This window comes from Lynx canadensis, chromosome E3 (assembly GCF_007474595.2).
Source record: "Lynx canadensis isolate LIC74 chromosome E3, mLynCan4.pri.v2, whole genome shotgun sequence".
In the NCBI taxonomy this organism is placed as follows: domain Eukaryota; kingdom Metazoa; phylum Chordata; class Mammalia; order Carnivora; family Felidae; genus Lynx; species Lynx canadensis.
The window spans coordinates 26,041,726-26,065,565 of NC_044318.1; the positions used below are offsets into that span (position 1 = coordinate 26,041,726).

The window sequence follows — 23,840 nt, forward strand, 5'->3', positions numbered from 1 at the left end:
TCATGATCTTGCCGTTCCTGAGTTCAAGCCCTGCTGACAGAGCCTGGAGCCTGCTTCAGATTCTGTGTCTCCCCCTCTCTCTCTGCCCCTCCTCCGCTCACACTCTCTCTCTCTCAAAAATAAATAAACATTACAAAATTTTTTTTTTGTAAACTGCTGTAATAGTCCCAACAGTCAGAGGTAAAATGGTGAGGGTCTGAAACAAAGGGTATAAAAGGAGAGAGGAGAGTGGTCAGGCATTAAATGCAGAACTCGCTTTCATCCTAGGTGTATTGTGGGTGGGTGTCGCCTTATTACTGAGACATTCAGGCTCACCACTCAGCCTTCATTCACCTGTTGAGGGAGGGGAGCTTTGTTGTGGCTGATTTGGGGGTGTAAGTTCAGGCTTTCTCCTCAATAGCCTCTGATACCATTCTGATTTGGGAAAGGAGGACCACCTCATCACTGCTCCCCGGGAATGGTATGGAATGGACATGGCCTCCTTGCCCCTAGGCAGTGGCAAAAGTCTTGGCTCTCTGCTAAGCTTCCTCTGCCCCCACTCTGACGTGGGTGGGGAGAGGCACCTTGCTGCCACAGGCGGAGGTCAGTGCTCCCTGCAGGGTCTCCACTGAGACCACAGAGAAGGGTTGGGGTTGCTGGATTCTCCGCTCCACCTTCTCTGACAGCTCCCCAGCAGTGAGGAGGGAGGTTATGGCTCACCATGGCTGGGCAAATGTAGAAGTCTGGGGTCCCCACTCGGTGCTGACTGACTGGGGGGAGAATGAGGCATTTTTCTCGTGGCCTAGGTTGGTTATTATCTAAAAGTTTTGTGTCTTGCTAGGCTGCTCTTTTCCTGGTCCTTTGGCCAAGAAAAGCAGATTTTTTTGGCGCTGTAAGATTTTTTTTTTTTTTATTGTTTATGCCCGCTGGTGTTTCTGGATTGCAGGCTTCAACCAGGCTTCTGGGCTTCCGCACCCAGAAGGATAGAAGAGCCAAAAATGAAACCCAGGGAATGTATCACTGTGTTGTTCCTTGGGTCCGAGGTCCCTAGCCAGTCTGCCTTCTTACCTCTACCTTCAAAGCCTTCTTACGTTTGCTTTACATATACTATTGAGGGATTTTAGCTGTATAGTGGGAGAAATACGAAGACGTGCTTTTCCTCCATTTTGTCTAGCATCAGAAGTCTATGACCACACAGCTTTGACATTTACGGTTTTTGGTATAGTATCTCCTCAGTGACCAGCATGCCAGTCCACTTCGCACACTGTGTCATCAGTAGATTATTTCCACATAAACTGATTTTCTTTATTTATGTTTATTATGGTTTATTATGTTTTATTTATGTTTATCAAGTGTCACCCAGTATGGTTACAGGGCTGCCCCTGCAGTGTTACTGGAAAGATTTTCCTGAAACTTCTGTGAGAACATCTTTGCCTGATCCTAATCAGAGCCTATCAGGTCCCATTTGAGAAGTAGGCTAGCAGTTTACAGATGGATGCCTTTTTAAGGGTACTAAAAACAGAGATATAACCAAAAACCAAACAGAGGAAAGAAACAGAAGAAGACAAAACAAAACCTAAAGAGTAGGCAAATCCATAAAACAAATCATTGAGTTCATAAATAACAGAGTGGGTGTTGGCCATTTAACAACCTCATTGTTTATCCTGCCACCCCCAAGCTCATTGTTTCCCTGCCATGTTTTTATCTCACAGTGCATGCAAAAGAAAAACCTAGATATTTTATTTGAATCATGATGGCTTTCACAATTAGGGCCTTTTTGGCTTTATTTCAGGCCGCCCCCTGCCCTACCCCTTTACAAGATACTGCCATGATTCTTTCCTCTGTGTTTGCCCAAGATACCTACCTCTTCTGCCAGAAATGCATTCACCACCCTGCCCCATCTCAGTTCACCTGCTGAATTCTCCTTAAAACTGTAAAACAAACCTCCTTGGGGGTCACTTCTCTCAGATCTATATGCACATAGGTAAGGCTGCCTTCCTAAGGAGTTGTGGGTTCCTGGAACACAAGGACTGTTATCTCTAGCACTTCTAGAGGAGCTGATGCATAGTAGATTCTTGGTGTTTGTTTAGTGAACTAACAGCCTCTTCACTTTCGTCTCCTTCCCTTTTTCACAGTTGTACCTTCTGAGAGCAGTTGCTGAATCGCCCTTGCTCATTTTGCTGTATCTCTACCTTCTTCCTTATTATTTATTCATTCATTCATTCCTTTATTCAACAAATAAATACTCAACTGAGTTTGCTATTTTATAGGTCATCAGTGACCTGCTACTTGTTAAATCCAGTTGTTTTCCTATTCACCATTTCTTCTGTTTTTCTGTAGCAGGAATCTGATGCCAATCCATGCTTTTGGAAAGTCTCTCCTATCTACTAGATTGTACTTTTCTGATTCTAGTAAAGTTGGCTAGCAGAAAAAAGAACATTGCCATAAAGTGCAGCATTGAAAATCCCTCCATTGTGGCATTTCTTTCTTTATCCATTTCAAAAATTTTGAATTCTCTGATCCAGGATACCACATAACCCAAGATGTAAGGTGAATTCTTAAAAAGAAAAAAAAAAAAAAATTCTAGAGAGATTCCAAGCATTGGTTGAATATTTACATTTAGGTGACCTTTAAAGATTATGCATTAACTTGTAAAATTTTCACAGCATCAAACAGCCTCTGGAGAATCCATTATAATCTGCATTACCCTATCCATACCCAGAATACTCTGTGGTCATTTGCAGTACAAATGCCCTTGTTATTGCCATATGCTCTTGTTATTGCCATATGCTATTCCACATACAAAGCATTTCATAGTTGTTAGTGGGTTATTTTTTTTTAATCTCTGTAGAACAGTTTTTTGTTTTGTTTTTTTTTAACAGTCCATTTATTTATTTTGAAAGAGAGTGTGTGAGTGGAGGGAGGCACAGAGAGAGAGGAGAGAATCCCAAGAATCGCTCTCTGCAGGGAGCCAATGTGGGACGAATCATGAGATCATGACCTTAGCCAAAATCAGATCATGGCCTGAGCCAAAATCAAGTCTGCTGCTTTGGGCACCTGGGTGGCTCAGTCGGTTGAGTCTCCAGCCTCAGCTCATGTCATGATCTTTTGGTTTGTGAGTTTGAGCCCCACATTGGGCTTTCTGCTATTGCCACAGAGCCCGCTTCATATCTTTTGCCCCTCCCCTCACTCATTCTGTCCTTCTCTCTCTCTCTCAAAAATAAATAAACATTAAAAAAAAAAAAAAGTCAGCTGCTCAACTGACTGAGCCACCCAGCTGTCTGAACAGTTCTGTCATTTAGAGGTGTTGTTTAGACTCTTGATAAAGGTGTTTCTGCTCTTGATAAGAGGCGGTTTCTTTAGTGAGTGGGAGTAGAAAGTTCAGTGAGTTTCTTTGACTTTGAACCAAGGAAAGACAAACTCAAGTTAAGTCAGCATGTTTTGGTTCTAAAGCTGAGCTTGAGGGACAAAGAGAAGTACAGCTGCCCACTGGAAACAGTCTACTCGAGGAAGGTGGACCTGCCTGTGTGCTTTGGACGAAGCAGCTGGGACAAGGAGATACGGTCCCCCTTCTGCCTCTGTGTTTTCCATTAGCAGCTCAGATGTAACCTTGGACCTGTCAGTTTGCAAACTAGTGAGACCATGATGAACCCAATACACTCTGCTGATGGTTTTAGTTCAGAAACACTGAAGTCCTTCCTCCCTGCATGTTGGTGATGTCCTATTATAGCGGATCACCGCCAGTGGAAACCAAGTAGTAGATCACATGTACAGCTTCCAGAAATCCACAGATCATTGTTTTAAAACGTAATTTCTTCCTTTTTTTTTTTTTTTTAAAAAAAGTAGACTTTATGCCCTAGTACCTACAGATTGGGATTTACAGCAAACTTGATAAGATAGTATAAAGGTTTCCTCTGTACCCTAGAGTTTCCCTGTTATTAACATCTTTCATTGGTATAGTATATAGGTTACAATTAATGAACCAAAATTACTACATTATTAGCTAAAGTCCATAGTTTATTTAGATCTCCAACTAGTGATGTTGACCTTGGTCAGCAAGTCGAGGTAGTGTTTGTCAGCTTTCTCCACTGTTAATTTACTCTTCCCCTCCCCGTTTCTGTACATTACTCTTTGGAAAGAAGTCACTATCTATAGCCCATATGTAAGGAGTGAGAGTTAGGCTCCATATCCTTGAGGGTGAGATATCTACATAAATAGGTTTGTCTCTTCTTCCCATTTATTAACGTATTCAATCTTTTTTTTATAACAGTATGGATTTATAGTATTCAGTTTATACTTTGGGTTATAATCCAGTTGTACTCTATTTCCTTTGTTGCTCAAATTGTTCTAGCTCTGGCCGCTACGTTCTCTTCCAGTTGCCTCTTTTGCTCTTTTAACATGCCCCCCTTCAGGGTCGGAGGTTTTATTTGTTTTTGTTTTGAGCGCTTCCTTACTTTCTGGCACTACAAGATACTCCAAGCTCATCTTGTATTTTTCTTGCTCCAGTCCTAGAATCAGTCATTTCTTCAGGAGCCCTGATTCCTTTTATTGAAGAATGGTGTTAGAAACCAAGATCTGGGTGAAGGTGTGCTTGTTGTTGACTAGGGTGTTGTTTCTTCTTTTAGGCTCTCTAAAAGGTGTAACAGAGCAAAGACATTGTATATATATTCTAGCCTTCGTATATACACATGTCTGTAAATACTTCCACCTGTGACCATTTGTATCTAGATGAAGCTAAACATACTGATGTCTCAAACTCTAATCCATTGCTAACATAACTCACTGTAGGCTCCTCTCCTTACTAATTTGAAAACTCCTCCTCTAACAGAAACCTAGCGCCTAATAGCCGTCATCTGTTTACTTAATTGTTCACTTCCAACGTACATGTGTAGCAGTATCAGAACGTTTAACCCAAGAATACAGTGCTTGTTTGTAGTTCCTTTTGCCTGTAGTCTTAGAGGCTCCACTCGTTTCCAGAATTACTTAGGTCAGCGCCTTTTCCTCTTTCTCCACTTCAGTGAAGTTATTTCATACATTTGTAGCAGAGTTAGATTCTCACACACTGTCTGCACCTCTTCCTGGGACCCCCTGACCTCCTAAATGATTTTTTTTTAATTTTCATACTTTAAGGGTCAGTATTTGTGCTATAAAGTTGTATAGATTTGAAAACCACATGACATGTGATGTCATAAAAAGATGAACATCTTTAAGTAGGCTTATTTGCAATCCGTACATTTTCTTTAGTGAGGTGTCTGTTCAGATCTTTTCCTCATGTTTTAGTTGGGTTGGTTATTTTCTTAATGTTGAGTTTTAAGAATTCTTTACATATTTTCGATACTTTCCATTTACCAGATGAGTTTTGCAAATATTTTCTTCCGGCCTGTGACTTTTCATTCTCTTAACTGTGCCTTTCTCAGAGCAAACATTTTTAATTAATAAAATCTGGCTTATCAACTTTTTCTTTCATGGGTGATGCTGGATTTCATCCTATGTTATCTTCTAGAAATTTTATAGTTTTATATTTTATGTTTGGGTCTAAGATCTGTCTCGAAAACTGTTAGATTTATATCGATATTTTGTTGTTTGTTTTGTATGCAGATGTCAAGTTGTTGAAGTACCATTTGTTGGAAAGATTATTCTTTCTCCATTTAATTGCCCTTCCTCCTTTTTCAAAGATCAGTAGACTACGTTTGTGTGTGTCTATTTCTGGCCTGTATATTGTTACATCGATCTATATGTCCATTCTTTCACCAATGCTGTGCAATCGTGACTTCTGTTAGCTTTATTGTAAGTCTTGAAATTGGGTGATGTCAGTCCTCCAACATGCCAACTGGCTTCTTGGGTTGGCTATTCTAAGTCTTTTGCCTTTCCATAAAAACTTTAGAAAATCCATTTGTTAATACCTATAAACTAGCCTACTAGGGTTTTGTTTGGGAGCGAGTTGAATCTACAGATTAAGCTAGGAAAAATTGACAATATTCAGTCTTCCAATCCATGAACATGAAATATCTCTTATTTAGATCTCCCATGACTTTTTTCAGGTTTTATTTCCTGCATATAGATCCTGTACATATTTCATTAGATTTATACATAAGTGTTTCATGTTTTAAAAATTTTTTTTAAAATGTTTTATCTATTTTTGAGACAGAGAGAGACAGAGCATGAATAGGGGAGGGACAGAGAGAGAGGGAGACACAGAATCTGAAGCAGGCTCCAGGCTCCGAGCCGTCAACACAGAGCCCGATGCGGGGCTGAAACTCACAAACCGCAAGATCATGACCTGAGCCGAAGTCAGAAGCCCAACCAACTGAGCCACCCAGGCGCCCCAAGTGTTTCATTTTTTGATGCTAATGAGCATGGTACTGTGTTTTTAATTTCAAATTCCACTTGTTCATTGTTAGTATATGAGAAAGCAGCTAGTTTTTATGTATTACCTCATATAGCGCAGTCATGCCGTAATCACTTATTAGTCAGGAGGGTGTTTTGTTAGTGTTAATTTTTTGTTTTTTTTCTACATCGATTACTAATCACATCATCTATGCATCTCTTTCTTCCCAATCTGTATATCTTTTATTTCCATTTTCAATCTTATTGTATTGGTTAGTGCTTCTATATGATGTTGAATAGAAATGGTAAAAGGGGACATTCTTGCTTAGATTCTGATTTTAGTGGGAAAGCAACTGGTCTCTCACTTAAATATGATGTTTACTGTAGGTTTTTGGTAACTATGTATCAGGTTGAAGACATTTCCCTCTATTTCTAGTTTGCTGAGAGTTTTTAATCATAAATTGGTTTGGATTTTTGTCAAATACTTTCTCTGCAATTAATGATATGATCAGTTTCATTTCTCTTCTTTAGCTTGTTGACGTGATATATTACATTAATTGATTTTCAAATGTTGAACCAGCCTTGCCATACCTGGAATAAATCCATGGTTTTATTGGTATTATTGGTTGTGGTGTATAATTTTTTTATACATTGTTGGATTTGACTTGCTAATATTTCATTGATTTTTTTACATATATGTTCATCACAGTTACTGTTTTGTAGTTTTCCTTTTTTGTAAAGTCTTTATCTCATTGTGGTATTAGGGCAATGCTGGTCTCTTAGAATGAGTTAAGAAGTGTTTTCTCTGCCTCTATTTTCTGGAATAGATAGGGAGTATTGGTGTTATTTCTTAAATGTTTGATTGAATTCACTAGTGAATCTTTCTGGAACAAGTAGTTGTTAAGCCACACTCCTATCTACCCGTCTGTCAGCCTTTCTGACCAGCTCCTTCTTTTTCCTTTCCTCCCTCCTTTTCCCTTGGCTTCTTTTGCTTCTTTATTTTCCATATCCCCTGATATGGTGGCTGTAGCCCCAACTTAGCTTAAGCATCTACCACCACTTGGTTCAATCTCAAGTGCCAAATTCTCAAGAAAAGGCACACCTACATATAAGATCGTATCGTCTGCAAACGGAGATAATTTTACTTCTCCTTCCTTACTTGGATGTCTTTTACGTCTTTTTCTTGCCCAGTTGCTCTGGCTAGAACTGCCAGTAGTGTGATAAATGGAAGTGATGAAAGTAGGCATCCTTGTCTTGTTAAGTGATAGTAGAGGAAAAGCTTTCAGTCTTTCACCACTTAATCTGATGTTTACAGTTGTTTTTTAATTTTTTACTGTTTAATAATGTTTATTTATCTTTGAGAGAGGCAGACAGAGCATGGAGTAGGGGAGGGGTAGAGAGAGAGGGAGACACAGAATCTGAAGCAGGCTCCAAGCTCTGAGCTGTCAGCACAGAACGCGACGCGGGGCTCGAACTCACAAGCTGTGAGATCATGACCCAGCCAAAGTTGGACGTATAACTGACTGAGCCACCCAAGCGTCCCATATGTCCCTTGTTGTTGTTGTTTTTTTTCTTGATTGTTTTTTGTTCTAATGTTTATTTATTTTTGACAGAGAGAGAGACAGAGCAGGAGTAGGGGAGGGGCAGGGAGAGAGGGAGACACGGAATCCAAAGCAGGCTCCAGTCTCTGAGCTGTCAGCACAGAGCCTGACACGAGGCTCGAACCCACAAACTGTGAGATCATGATCTGAGCTGAAATCCAGAGTCAGGCGCTTAACCGACTGAGCCACCCAGGTGCCAGTGGTGTAGGATCCTTTTAACATGCTTCTGAATTTGCTTTGATATGATACTGTTGAGGATTTTTGCATCATTGTTCATAAGGGATATTAGTGCTTTGTGGATTTTTTGGGTTTTTTTTTTTTGGTAATATCTTTATCTGGCTTTAGCAGGCAGGCCTCATAGTCTGAGTTAGAAAATATTCCCTCTCCTTCAGTTTTTGGAAAAGTTTGAGAAAGATTGATATTAGTTTTTTTAAAGTTTAATAGAATTCAGCAGTGTGGTCCAGGGCTTTTTTTTGGCGGGGGGTGGGGGGGAGATTTTTGGTTACTGACTCAGTCTCCTTACTAATTATCGGTCTATTCATATTTTCTGTATCTTTGTGATTTAGTCTTAGTAGGTTTTGTGTTTCTAGGAATTTGTCCATTTCGTCGAGATTATCCAATTTGTTGGTGTACATTTATAATAATTTTTCATAATCCCTTTTACTTCTGTAGAATCAGTAGTAATGTCCCTACTTTTATTTCTAATTTTAGTAATTTGAGTCTTTTCTCTTTTTTTCTTAGTCTAGCTAAAGGTTTGTCAATTTTGTTGGCCTCTTTGAAGAACCAGCTTTTGGTCTCAGTTTTTTTCCCCCTATTTTTCTATTCTCTATTTCATCTCTGTACTAACCATTATTGTTTCCATTCTTTTGCTCACTTTTGGCTTAATTCTTTTTCTTGTTCCTTAAGTTGTAAAGTTAGGTTGTCAATTTGAGATCTTTCTCCTTGTTTAAAGTAAACATTTTTAGCTATAAATTTCCCTCTCAGTACTGCTTTTGCTCTGTCCCATAAGTTTTGGTATGTTGTGTTTTCTTTTTCACTTAGTCTCTTAACGTATTTGCTAATTTCCATATGATTTCTTCTTTGATCCATTGGTTGTGTAGGAGTGTGTTGTTTAACCTCCACAAATGTCTGCATTTTGTAGTTTTCCTTTTGTTACAGATACTTAGCTTCATCCCATTATGATTAGAGAAGATACTTTATATGATGTCTGTCTCTTAAAATCTATTTAGACTTCATTTGTGGTGTAACATACGGTCTGTCCTAGAAAATGGTGAAAACTTGAGAAGAATGTGTATTTTGTGTTCTTGGGCAGAATGTTCTGTTAGATCTAGTTGATTTCTTGTGTTGTTCAAGTCCTTTGTTTCCTTCTATCTGGTTGTTTTATCCATGGTTGAGAATGGGGTACTGAACTCTCCAGTTATTATTGTAGAACTATCTGTTCCTCCCTTCAATTCAGCCAGTATCTCTTTCAGTATTTTGATGATCTGGTACCAGATATACAAACATTTCTTTTTTTTTTTCTTTCTTTTTAAAAAAAAATTTTTTTTTTTTAACGTTCATTTATTTTTGAGACAGAGAGAGACAGAGCATGAACTGGGGAGGGTCAGAGAGAGAGGGAGACACAGAATCTGAAACAGGCTCCAGGCTCTGAGCGGTCAGCACAGAGCCTGACGCGGGGCTCAAACTCACGGACTGCGAGATCGTGACCTGAGCCGAAGTCGGCCACTTAACCGACTGAGCCACCCAGGCACCCCTATACAAACATTTCTAATTATTGTTTCTTGCTGCATTAAACCTTTAATTAATATAAATTGTATATTTGTCCTTCTTTCTGTCTTATAATCTTTTAACTTGAAATCTTTTAACTTGAAGTCTGTTTTGTGTGATATTACTGTAGCCACTCCTGCTGTCTTTTGGTGACTGCATGGAATATCTTTTTCTGTCCTTTTGTTTTCAACCTGTGTGTGTCTTTGGATATAAAGTAAGGCTCTTATAGACAGCATATTGGTGTGTGTGTGTGTGTGTGTGTGTGTGTGTGTGTGTGTGATCCATTCAATCTCTGGTTTTTTTGTTTGAGTGGAGAGTTTAATCCATTTACATTTAAAATGATTACTGATAAAAAGGGACTTATGTCATTTTGCTATTTGTTTTCCATATGCCTTATATAGCTTCTTTGTCCCTCATTGCCTGTATTACCATCTTCTTTTGTGTTTAGTTGTTTTTTTGTATTGAAATGTTTTAATTCCTTTCACATTTCCTTTTGCTTATATTCTATGGCTATTTCTTTTTTAAATTTTTTTTTTTTAATGTTTTTTTTTTTATTTATTTTTGAGACAGAGAGAGACAGAGCATGAACGGGGGAGTGGCAGAGAGAGAGGGAGACACAGAATCGGAAGCAGGCTCCAGGCTCTGAGCCATCAGCCCAGAGCCCGACGCGGGGCTCGAACTCACGGACCGTGAGATCGTGACCTGAGCCGAAGTCGGACTCTTAACCGACTGAGCCACCCAGGCGCCCCTGGCTATTTCTTTGTGGGCCATAGGGATTGCATCTAATATCCTAAAGATATAACAGTAATTTGAATTTATTCCTGAATCTTTCCCTGGGAATATGTGATTACTTTCTAATTTCCACCCATCTGTTGTTGCTTTTGAATCTTCTAGTCTTTAATGTCTCTCTCCTAAAAGGGGAAAAAAGGAAAGTGGAAGGTGATGGGGAGCACTAGCCCTTTATTCCCCCGGAAGTCCTTCAGCAGGAAGGGGAGAGGCTTTCTCCAATGGCGGAATGGGTACCAATGGCTGCCACTATGTCTGTACTCTGATCAGAAGCAGCAGGTGACAGAGAACAGATCCCCAGTGTTTGGAGGACAGGGTCCTTACTGCCCAGCCTGTCTCCCACAGGCTGCGTGCAGGCTGTCCCAAGAACAGGTCACAGTTGCCTGCTGTGGGGGTGGGCCATGGGGGATGGATAGCTACTGCCATCCAAGTTGAAACTGACTAAAATTAACTGTACTTTACAGTCCAGACCTTTCCTTGAAAGTTAGAAGCCTTCGACTAGAGTCCAGAGTTCCAAAGTAGTTATATCAGACAGATTCTGCCAGTATAATTTTTGTTTGGGTGAGAAGAACGATTTTTTAAGATTTATTTATTTAAGTAATCTCTCCACCCATCGTGGGGCTTGAACTCAATCTTGAGGTCAAGAGTCACATACTCTTCTGACTGAGCCAGATAGGTGCCTTTTTAAAATTTTTATTTAAGATTCTATTTTTAATTACCTGTACATCCAGTGTGGGGGCTTGAACTCACAACCCCGAGATCAAGGGTCATAAGCTCCACCACCTGAGCCGTGCCAGGTGCTCCGTGGATGGGAAGAAGGATTCCTGGTGCTTCTGCTACTCCACCATCTGCTCACAATCTTGTACTCCGATACTTTGAAATTTGTACTTAGTTTAACTCTAAAGTTAATCAACATCGCCATCCTCCTTCAGCACAATACAAGGTCTTCCCGGGATTCTTTTGCACAGTTAATGGTTGTGTTGATGGATCCATGTAAACCCCACTTTCTTGGTTCCCCTTTGCTTCTTGCATCCATTGATTCTGCTGGGTGCAATTTTCTATTCGCTAGAATGGTAAACTCAGTCTTCGTTCCCTCTGAAACGTCTTTATTTCACTTTCTCTCATGAATAATAGATTATCAGAGTGGATAAGTCTAAGTGGAGGTATTTCCTCTGAGCATTTACAGATATTATTCTGTTGTCTTCCAGCATAATTTTCTAGAACCTTTCATCACTGATGAGCTGTCTGGTGTCATTCCTTACTTTGGTGTCTGCTGATAAACTCAACAACCAATAACAGTTATTAAGTTTACTTTGATAATGCTGTGTATGCATTAGTTCATTTAATTCTTATAAAAATACGATGAATTATAAATATTGTTTTTCCTCATGTTTTAAAGGAGAAACCTCAGGCTGAGAGAATACAAGCAGAGTTAGAATTCCATCCCAGATGTTTCAAAATACAAAGCCTACTTTGACTATGACATCATGCCATCTCCTAAATGCTACAGAGCAGTCACAAGGTAGGGAAACAGAGGCAGGTATCCACTGAAAACCAGGCAGATCCCCTCCCAGTTCACCGAGGAGTCTGGTGGACCTCCTTCAAAGCCACCTCTGGGAAAGTTTTGCCAAATTTGAGGCCTTCTGCATAATTCAGCATTGATCACAGAGGCCTCCCTCTTAGACATATAAACTTGCAGTCTACAGAGGAAGGGAAGAAAGAGCTGTCCTCTCCCTGAGCCCTCCTTTCTTGGAGTAAGAAGGAATTGCGTGTCACCATTTAGGTTTTGTGCAGTTTTTCCCCAACAAAACCTACCGACGAATATTTTACTTTCTGTGATACATGTAGAACTCATGCTTGTCAGAGGCCTGGTTGCTCCCAGTAATTACATGCAGAGAAATGTCAGAGAAAATTGGCATTTTGGTGACATGGCTGAGAGGACTTAGCTCTATTCCAACAAAACTGTAGATTAAGATAGAAATTCCAGAAATTGAGTTTCCAGATTTAAAAGCTTTTTAATTGCACTTGGATATATCTAGAATTCAGTCACATTGTTGTAGTTTTGCTTCTCAAAGTGGTTCCTCGGGCAGCTGTTGCCATGTGAATTCTACTTGTCACCAGCAAACCCAGAAAAAGGAGGCAACTTTGCTCGGGGCTCCACAGTCGCAGGCAGTCAGGTGCACTTAGAAGTGATCTGTGCCTCCTCTCAGCCACGGAACAAACGACGCAGTTGTCGCTAGGATAGTCAAGAACAAAATCCATAAATCTGGGAAGTTTAAGAAGGACTACAGTAAGCACTCTCTTTTTTTGAATTCCTAGATCACTTCTCTCTCAAACTAACCTGGGATCTCCTCTCCTTCCCAGTTCACATGCACTTCTGAATTATGAGAGGGCCTGGCAGCCCCTCATCCATCCTCTCACTGGCACTTTCCCAAGGTTTCGTTTGTAAGTATTACTGTGTGTTTGCGGGACCAGACTTAGAAAATAGCCAACGCTGGGGCCACCTGGGGGGCGCAGTCGTTAAGTGTCCGACCCTTGATCTCAGCTCAGGTCATGATCTCATGGTTCGTGGGTTTGAGCCCTGCATCAGGCTTGTACTGATAATGTGGGACCTCCTTGGGATTCTCTCTCTCCCTCTCTCTCTGCCCTTCCCTCCCTTAATAAATAAATAAACATTAAAAAAAAAAAAAAGAGCCAACACTAAGATCATATAAGAGTCCTCCTTTAGGAGTGTGAAAATTCACATGAAATGTAGGAGTCTTTTTTTGTTGTTAGTGTTCTTTTTTATTTTTGTGTGTTTCTACTTTATCCATTGTATGTGGACTTTGAGTTCGGCTGTAATTTTACCTAAAGAAAGGGCTGCTCTTTGCCCTCAGCTTCTAAGAGGTGATTTTCTTTTTTTAATTTTTTTTTTTAACGTTTATTTATTTTTGAGACAGAGAGAGGCAGAGCATGAACGGGGGAGGGGCAGAGAGAGAGGGAGACACAGAATCGGAAGCAGGCTCCAGGCTCTGAGCCATCAGCCCAGAGCCCGACGCAGGGCTCGAACTCGTGGACCGCGAGATCGTGACCTGAGCTGAAGTCGGACGCTTAACCGACTGAGCCACCCAGGCGCCCCCTAAGAGGTGATTTTCAAGCTCTTGGAATGTCTTGTCTGGTCAGAGTATCTTTGTTTATCTGGGGGCCTGGGGTCATGCTAGGTAGTCTACCCTAGGCATGTGATTTAGGGTAGAGGCTTTGGGCTACACTGTATTTGCTTGACGTTCAGAGGAGCTGGAAACTAAAGTCAGCCACTCAGCAATCAGCTGTCTAGGGGACTGAGCCCCAGGAAAAACTCTGGACCTCGAGGCTCAGGTTGAGCTTCCTAGGTTGGCAGCGCTCCATGCCTCTTCTCGCGCATCATTGACGGGTGATATTAGCTCTGACCACTACTTGAGTGACAGAGGACAGCTGGAAGCTCTGGGCATGGAACTTTCCTCAAGTCTGTCCCATGTGCCTCTTCCTTATGCTGATTTTCATCTGTGTCCTTCCGCTGTAAGAAACCATACTATTAACAGCTTTCAGTGAATTCTGTGGGTCCTTCTAGTGAGTGGTCAAACTGAAGGTGGCCTTGGGAACCCCTGCATTTACAATTGGTGACAGAAATGGGGGTGGTCTTGGGGACTCCTGAACTTTGTTGTGGTATATCTGTTTTCAAAGCCCAGCCTCACCATTTCTCATTTTCTTATCTGAAAAATAGTGGTAACTGTGTTTACAGGGTTATTGTGATGGCTGAGTAAAGTGACAAATATGAAACATCTGGAATGGGGCCTTGCCTGTTACAGGCCTTTAATAAAGGCTCTTTCCTAAAGGTGCTGATAATTTGACTTTGCCGTAAAGAATACTACAGTAGCATGTGGAGGAATGTTTGCAAAGACTATCTCCAATGGTGATATTAATAAATAGCTCTTGACTTGCTCTTTTTCAACTGCTATGCAGAATTTCCTCCTTATTTTTAACTCTTGCATATGTAGAAATATGATGCCTTTGAATGATTAGAACTTTCCCAGTAGCTACAGAGTATTTACCATTTAAAAGCTGGAATAACTTCAGCACAGCATGGTTGAGGCATGAGATTGACAGGCCAAAGTGGTAAGAATTTTTGTTTGGGACATTTGGAGTTTGAAGTAGCTATGGATATTCTATATAGACTTTCCGTGTGGAAGATACCGTGAAACTAATGGGACGTCAATTTTCATCTACAAAAAAAGAAAAAGTGTGCTCACCTATACTGCCTGTACTATTAGGAACCAGTTAAGATAATGGGAAGCATATCTTTCACTATGGCAGTTTTATTTTTTTAATTATTATTTTGCCAGAAGGGACAAAGACTGTGTAAATAAAACAGAACCAATCAAAGGCAGAGCAGGCTGACTTCAGAAGTCTGCATATAAATCTTACATTTCCCCTGCATTAGCCTTGGAACAGACAGTCTCTATTATGCTGTACTTGGGTAGAGAAATAATTAATAGACAGTAGGTTTCTCCTCAGTGTGCTCATTCTTTAGACTCTATGCTGAGGAAGGTTGAAGGACACTAAGAATTTGGGATATACACATTATTTTCTGTAACTTTTAGATCGGTTAAACAGAGGGAGTTAACTTAGAAATATTATACTTAAAAAAGTCCAGAGGTGAGAAAAATCTCTTTGCACTCCAAAATACTTAAAAGATAAAATGGTTATTATTAGTTCTGTCTTTTTTTCCAGTTTGACAGCTAGCAGCGTGCAATCGTGTAATGACCACAGGCTCTTGACGACCCACAAATTTGAATTGTGGCTCTCCACTTACAGAGGATGTCACCTTTGACATATTTGTTAGTTTTTTGGGACTTTTGCCCTTTTTTTTTTTTTTAACATTTATTTATTTTTGAGAGAGAAGGAGGGATTGAGAGAGAGGAGAGAGAGAGAGAGAACACATGCTGACATGAGTGGGGAGTGGCAGAGAGGGAGACAGAAGATCCCAAGCAGGCTCTGCACTGTGAACAGAGAGCCCAATGCAGGGCTTGAACTCACAAACCATGAGATCATGACCTGAGCCCAAATCAAGAGTCTGGCCCCTTAACCAACTGAGCCCCCCAGGCACCCCTATTTATTTTTTTAAGGTGACTCCATACCCATCATGGGGCTTGAACTCACGAGCAACCAAGAGTCACATGCTGTACCAACTGAGCCGCGTAGGCGTGCCCCACCCGTTTTAAAGATGGGCATCCAACCACATGAGTTTTGTAAAGTGCATTACACCAGCTAGAGAACCAAACAGTGCCTAGTGCACAGTAGGATGCTTCCTGAATAGCGGCTGCTACCATCGTCCTGTAGGTCTTCCCCTTACCCCCACCCTATTTTGTTGGCTCACGTTGTTAATAATATACTCTTCCCTCACTTCGATAGATTGGTCATTACTATTTTTAATTTTGTTTTTTAGTTTTATCAAAATTCTACATCGTCTAAGAAGTCAAAGTTTATTACAAAAATCAGTAGTTCCTTGTATTTTCCTCAAATATACCTCCTTTCCCTCCTCTCAAGCAACAGCTACTTTCAACTTTTGGTTGATTATTTAGGTATTTGTCTTTACCAAATATTGCTGCTATTCATTGTTTTTTCTCGTTGTCTCTTCACTGTGGAAGATGAGATGAAGCTCTCCCCTACATTTGCTCATCATGCCCTTTCCTGTTCTCCCACTTTTGCAATGCATGTATACCGTAGTTTTATGCGTTATGTGACCACGTGAACACTGTTCACTGCTGAGCAGTGCAGTCTCCTATGATTGCTATTTGTTTCCAGCATACATTTTGGTTTCCTTGGAGTTAATATTTATCTTATTTTTTCTTTGTCTAGACTTCTGTATTCTTTAGCTAAATCAACTCTCAAACTCTCTGCCACCTGTATCTCCTCTCAGACTTTCAGATGCGTTGGAGGTTCTATCTGTTCATCTTTTTAAAGGAGTCTCCCCAGAGGCACTTACTGACTCACCCACTTTAGACACACACTATCATACTGGGACTTCCTTGAGCTCTCTCCTGTGTGGGATGTCTTGCTTTGGGGATCCCATGTCTCATTCTAGTGAAACACCCTCCAGTAGATTCCTAAGAAGCGGTATGTGGGAGGTCCAATTGATTGAGATCTTAAATATCTAAAAATGTTTATTCTCCCTACAAGCTTGATTGATAGTTTTGCTGGATATAGAATTCTCAGTTGCAAACCAACTCGTATGCAATCGGAGCCACTGTCTTTGAGCTTTCAGTGTGGTTATTGAGAACTCAGAAGGCATTCTGATCCTTGATCCTTTGTATATGACCATTTTTCCCTTGTTAGGATTTCCCTTTGTCTCCATTGTTTTGAAATTTCGCTGAGATGTGCCTCAGTTGGTATGTTGGTTTTTATCTATTGTCTATTCCATATGTTTATCCTTTGTCTACATGAGTATGTTTACTCATGGCCTTCACTTTACAAAACTTTTCCATAATTATTTCATTGAGGATTTCCTCCTTCCTATTTTTTTCTCCTTTCTTTCAGAAAGTGGTGTTATTTTAAAATTGGGTCTCTTGGGCTAGTCCTTTAATTTTTTATTCTTTTTCTTTTTTTTAGTGCTTTCTTTCCTGGTTTTTGTCTTTTTTATTCTACATTCTATAAAGTTTTTTTTCCCTTAACTTTCCTGTGAATCTTTCTTCTTTGCTCCTATGGTTTTAGAACCTAAGGTTCTTTTCATTCTTTAAGGGTTCCTTTTTATAGGGTAGTGGTTTTTGTTTGTTTGTTTGTTTGCTTTATGTATACAGTATTGTCTCATTTCTCTGAAGACAGTTGTTTTAGTTTAGTTGTTTGGGTTTTTATTTTGTTTGTGTGCTGTTTTCCCCTTGCCTAGGCTATTTACTCTGTTACTCTTTTCTTTTGGTTTATTTTTAGTGTTCTTGTTAGGAGTTTTCTTCAGATGGTCACTAGCTGTCTGCTTATACTTAAGTGGGATACTAAAAAACATATTGAAAGTCCTAAGTGTGTGTATGGTGGGGGGCGGTGCACCTGGGCTGGGTGGCTCCATCGGTTAAGCATCTGACTTAAGCTCAGGTCATGATCTCACGGTTTGTGGGTTCAAGCCTCACATTGGGCTCTGTACTGACAGCTCAGAGCCGAAACCCTGCTTCAGATTCTGTGTCTCCCTGTCTCCATGCCCCTCCCTTGCTTGTGCTCTGTCTCTCAAAAATGAATAAACATTAAAAAAAAAAAAAAAAAAAACAAAAACCAAGTATGTGGACGGTGCTTGACTTTATCTTAGAGAAATCTAGTGGAGTCATTTACTTAGGAAACCCAAACAGTACATTTATTTATTTATTTTGAGAGAGAGCAAGCATGAGTAGGGGAGGAACAGAGAGAGAAGGAGAGAGAGAGAATCCCAAGCAGGCTCCTCACTGTCAGTGCAGAGCCTGATGCAGGGCTCAAACTCACAAACCAGGAGATCAAGACCTGAGTCAGAATCAGATGCTTAACTGACTGAGCCACCCAGGTGCCCCTGTAATTATTTTTTAAATATCTGTGATGGGGCCAAGTCCATAGTTAGCATTCTATAACTGTTATAGGAGGGAAGAAAAAAAGGTAGCCATCATTATTGGCCTCATTTTACATGTCACACACGGTAATGACATGTTTACTCCTATGCTAGCTGGAGTGTTCCCCCATTTCCAGTAAGGTGTGAGTGTTGTGCCCCCTACACCGATACACTGTGAAAACAGCACACAGTATTCTACGGAGCCAATAGCAGCAAATTCCATTCTGTCAGGATGTCAGTAGAACAGGTGGGAATTTTCCTCATCCTGTGGTCTTCTAGTTTTGTTAAGAGGTAAGGAGGAAGAGGCTGAGCTGTTGTATGTCCTGAGTACCAACATAAATTATAAGTCAGATGTATTCACAAAGCGAGCAGTTCTTATGTGGGATAGAGTGGGCTGGGGGAGGTAACTACAGAAGCAATTTTAATATGTGGTTGGCCAAGTTCAGGGTAGTGAGGTCCTGTGGCAGGTGAACTGTCATAGTTTAAAGGGATTCGGGAAGACTTCCCAGAGCAAAAGGTGTTTACCAGGGGACCTGAGACATAAGTAGGTGTTAATCATACAGCAGGAGTAGGATAGGAATCACATGACAAGGGGGTTGGCTCCTGGGGAGTCTCCAAATGGAGATTTAGTATTTAGACTGTAGATACTAGGGCTCTATTCTGTTGTAGACATAGTAATCCCAGCATCTCCGTCTGCAGAAGTTGAAAACAGTCAAAATTGGCATCAGAAGATCAGTCAGCAAGAGGACTGTTGCTGAGTCCCAGAAGTGAGGACCTGTGTTAGGGTGGCGTCAGGACAATAGAAATGCTGCTGAAGGGGGCACCTGTGTGGCTCAGTCGGTTAAGTATCCGACTCTTGGTTTCGGCTCAGGTCACGATCTCATGGTTCGGGAGTTTGAACCCTGCATTCGGCTCTGCACTGACAGCATAGAGCCTGCTTGGGATTCTCTCTCTCTCTCTCTCTCTCTCTCTCTCTCTCTCCTTTCCTCTGTCCCTTCTCTGCTCTCTCTTTCTCAAAAAATAAATAAACTTAAAAAACAGCTTCATGAAAAAAAGAAAGAAATGCTGCTAAGGAAGAATCAATGGGGCCTGACATCTTTTGGATGTGAGGGACCAGGGAAGGGAGAGGCACCTTTGACTCTGGAGTTCTAATGCTCAGTACTCAGGGATGACTGTTTTCTTGGGCAGCAGAGAACATTTGAGAGCAGTCTGTCTTGGGAGGGAAAACGATGGGGGAGATGTGGATTCTGTATCTTGGGTTGCAGTGTTCAGAGAGGCCTTTGGGGCACCATTTCAAAGAATGGTCTTGTTAGAAGAAAATTTCTCATGATTCATAGGTAGACTAAACTTTCCCATTTATTGGATAATTTTTGTCCACTGGAAACCTCTTAGCTGTTGGGTAAAAAATCAGATGTCCTTGAAATTCAGCATATTTTAATAGTATTCTGAATCCAGGAAACTATGCATTTTCAATATTTTTCTCAGCTAGAACCCAAAATTGTTACTTCACTTGGGTCATAATTAAGAGTTTTTGAGAAGATAGCAGCTTAACAAAACTATTTGTCTGTTTATAAATCAGGTATCAGTGTATTATCTGTTTACACAAATGAGTGCCAAATAGATGCTTTGAGTCAAAAGCCTTCACAGTTCTACAATTAGTAATTCCTTCAGAGCTTCGTCAGTTTATTTCCTGTTTCCTTCGTCCTGGTCATTATTCTACAGGGACTTTTGAGAAGCGATTTTCTTAAAAGAGTACAAATTGGATTATTCCCCTTTATTGAATTGAAATTCTTAACAGGCTTTCTGCTAATGAGATATTGTATCCATGTTAGGTTAAACAGGCCAGTTTGAATCATTTTGTTGGCATTTCAGAATTAGAAGTCATTGATTAAAAGCCTAATAACTCAAGCCAAGTTTAATAATAAAATGGATTCCACTAGGTGCTTCTAACACAACCAAGAAAATTCATACCAAATCAAAAGTGGCAACAACAGGAATTACAATTAGCTTGTCCATTAACACATGATAATGCCAAAAAAATGTAATTAACCTTCTTTTAGTGAGACTGCTGACAATAAACTTGACTTTCAACTCCAGGATGTATTTTTTTTTCTTTTCAAAATTTTATTTAAATTCTGGTTAGTTCGGGCGCCTGGGTGGCGCAGTCGGTTAAGCGTCCGACTTCAGCCAGGTCACGATCTCGCGGTCCGTGAGTTCGAGCCCCGCGTCGGGCTCTGGGCTGATGGCTCGGAGCCTGGAGCCTGTTTCCGATTCTGTGTCTCCCTCTCTCTCTGCCCCTCCCCCGTTCATGCTCTGTCTCTCTCTGTCCCAAAAATAAATAAACGTTGAAAAAAAAAAAATTTTAAATTCTGGTTAGTTCATATACAGTGCAGTGTTGGTTTCAGGAGTAGAATTCAGTGATTGATCACTTACAGACAACACCCAGTGCCCATCACAACCAGGGCCCTCCTTAATGCCCAGCACCCAGCTAGCCCATCCCCCCACCCTTCTCCCTCCATTGACCCTCAGTTTGTCCTCTGTCATTAAGAGTCTCTTGTGGGGGCGCCTGGGTGGCGCAGTCGGTTAAGCGTCCGACTTCAGCCAGGTCACGATCTCGCAGTCCATGAGTTCGAGCCCCGCGTCAGGCTCTGGGCTGATGGCTCAGAGCCTGGAGCCTGTTTCCGATTCTGTGTCTCCCTCTCTCTCTGCCCCTCCCCCGTTCATGCTCTGTCTCTCTCTCTGTCCCAAAAATAAATAAACGTTAAAAAAAAAAAAAAATTAAAAAAAAAAAAAAAAAAAGAAAGAGTCTCTTGTGGTTATATTCTGTATTCAGCAGTTGGGTCTTCTAGGCCCAGCCTGGCAGCAGTCCTAGGAGAGAAGAAGCTCATTCTGCTTTGATATGGAACCATATCTGGAGCACAAAAGGATTTTCTTGGACTTGATAGAAAAGAGACCAGGCTGGTTTTCGAATGTTTAAAATACTTACTTGACAGTTTTAAGGACGTTTGTGCTTCTGACCTGACTATGCTTTTTCTTTCCAGTTTAAGATTGACGGCGAATGGTGGACATGGATTGATTATAACCGGTTCCAGGAGCTCGTGCAGGAATATGAAGATAGCGGTGGATTAACAAATTTCAGCGCAAAGGATTATGTGGCCAAAACCCCCCTCTGGGCATTATTTGGTGCCAGTGAAAGAGGCTTTGATCCCAAGGACACAAGATACCAGAGAAAGAACAAATCCAAGGATATTTCCGGGTGTTGAGATTATCTGACTATAGGGTACTGACGGACAAGAACTCCCGGCCCCCGAAGGTTCTCACGCCTCACTGTGGGTTTTCAAAGGACACGTCACGTGACTTGTGTTTCATGTAGGGAAGAATGGAAGGCTGCACACGGGGACACAAGTCACCCCCCGGGGTTGGGGAGGTGGCATCCACACTCTGAGTGCCTGGGACTCAGCCTCACGTGTCTTTTCAGAGCTCAGTCCCTTTCCTGATTTTACTTTTGAGAGGAGCATCATTGCGGGGGAAGTACACAGCCATTAGAATTTAACTGGTGGTTTTGAATCATAACTTGTAAGACTCCCAAGAATGCTATTCCTGAGGGTGTTATAAGGGATGAACGTCTGTTCCTCTCCCCTTGGTGGGCTGTTGACCTTTGTGGACTGTGTTGTTACCCTAAGGTAAGTAGATCTGCCCCCTCCGAGACCTCCATCCCTTCTTTAGATTTAAGATAACACCTCCCAGAAGTCATTTAAGTTGTCACAATTCTCAATTATTTTTAAATACTGCACAGATTAAAGTTTTGCTTAGTACCAGCCCTTTATGAACTTGCATTGGATCTGAATGTCCTAGATCTCACTCCGTTCTCGTACAGATTGCCATAGAAGGTATTAGTGGCTGCACCAGTGTGAAAGGGCTCTTCTGGAAGAAGAATGGCTCTGTGATGTCATCAGTTAGTCTCACAGACAAACTCTGAAACTGAGTATGGTTTGCTTTTTGTTCAAAAAGTCAGTGGTCAAGCCCCCTTATACACAGAACAAGTCCCCACCTTCTTTTCCCTCTTGTAACCCGAGCTACTTTACACAATCTGTTCTTCAGGGTTCAAGTTTTTTCTACTTGAAAACATCATTGAATACCCAATAGTTTTTTTAAAATATCATAGTTATTTTTAAAAAATTCCTTTATCCTAAAACTTTGATTAATAAAATCTTTTGGAAAGACTAGAGTTTTCTTTTGAGTGTTTATTTGAAAGATGCTTCTAGTGCCGTGGTTGTAAACCCTATCAGATCGACCTCCTCCTGTATACCAGCCGTCTGTCTTGTCACCCCCTCTGTTTTCTGCTGAAGTAAAACCCATACATAATGTAACCTACCTACTCACCCAGTTGAAAACTAGGCTCTGATTATTTCTAAGCAGTAGAGTCAGAACACTTCTGTCTGCTGTGACATGGGATGGGAGGGTTGCAGAGTATCACAGAAATCCTTTGTCCTTTCTTGAACCCACCTCATCTTCAAGCTTATGTTTGGTCTCCTGTTCTGGTGACTTATGAGACCGACAGGAGACAGGAGTGATGCAGGTCGGTGAGGCAAGATCTCCTTGAAACCCAGATGGGTTAATGTTCATTGAATTTGAGGTGCAAAAATACCCTAGAGTAGAAGGAAGTGTTAAAAAGCAAGAGCTCATGCTGAGCGGGGAGCCTGGAGGCACAACATGCTGGGCTTTGGACCATCCTAAACCTTTTTTCAACCACAGTAAGGACTGTAGGGAACCCACTTTCCCTCCAAAACAAAGAAGACATAGGCAAAGTGACTAAAATCCTTAAATTTTAGAATTTTGACAAGAAACTGAAAATCATCTGTTAAGAGAAACCAGTGAACCTCAATAAAACTAACTGTTGGCTTCTCATCAGAAACCGTGGAGGCTGGAGGACAGAGGCGTAGCACCTTCAAGGGACCAAAAGAAAAGGCTTTCTACCAACAATTCTTTGTCTAAATCCTCCTTCAAAAATAAAGGAGAAATTAAGACATTTCCGGATAAACAAAAAGTGAGAGAATTCACCTGCAGACCTGCCCTGCACGGAATACTGAAGGCTCTGATGAAATACACTAGACACTAACACAGAACCACATGAAGAAGTAAAGAGCGCTGGTAAAAGTAATTTCAGAGGTTTTATAAATGTATCTTCGTACCTCCTATTTTAAAAAACAGTTGCCTAAAGTGATAATTATAGAACTGTGTTGATGGGCTTACAATGTGTAAAGATGTAATTCGTATGACAGTAATAGCTCACGGGGGTACAGCACAAGGCATAGGCATATTGGAGCAACTATTGACTGCCTACTGGTGAAATTTAGTATGAATCCAAAGTAGATTGTGTCACGATGCTACTTATAATCCCAAGAGCAGCCACAAAGAGAACACATTTTTAAAATATGGTAAAAGAATATGATTCTGTTCCCAGTCCCTGTGTTTGGGCTTTTCCCCACACCAAGCACATCCAGCACACCAGCTGGATCTCCTACAAGTCACTAAATCCTGACTCTGTCTACCGAGAGATAGTGTGAGATGATCACAGGTTAAGGGCTCAGTCCCACAAGGCTACGTACCCTCCCCTTCAGATGCCAGCAGCCAGCCCGGGTCTTTCACCTGGACTTCTGGCCCTTGACTCTCGATGGGAGGTTCTCACAACCCCCTCCACGGGTTTGATTAATTTACTAGAGCAGCTCACAGAACTGAGAAACGTTTTACTTCCTAGATTACTGGCTTGTTATAAAAGGAAATAACTCGGGAACAGCTTAGGG

At 41.0% G+C, this 23,840-nt stretch overlaps 1 protein-coding gene across 1 annotated transcript in view; it reads left to right on the forward strand.

The window, feature by feature from the left end:
* LOC115503973 (S-adenosyl-L-methionine-dependent tRNA 4-demethylwyosine synthase TYW1) overlaps positions 1-22,274 on the forward strand; it is a 217,667-nt gene extending 195,393 nt beyond the window's left edge. The window contains exon 16 of the mRNA XM_030300561.2: positions 21,078-22,274. Within this exon, the coding sequence (XP_030156421.1) occupies positions 21,078-21,299 (222 nt within the window). The 3' untranslated portion in view covers positions 21,300-22,274. The remainder of the gene's footprint in view (positions 1-21,077) is intronic.
* Positions 22,275-23,840: the final 1,566 nt, after the last annotated feature.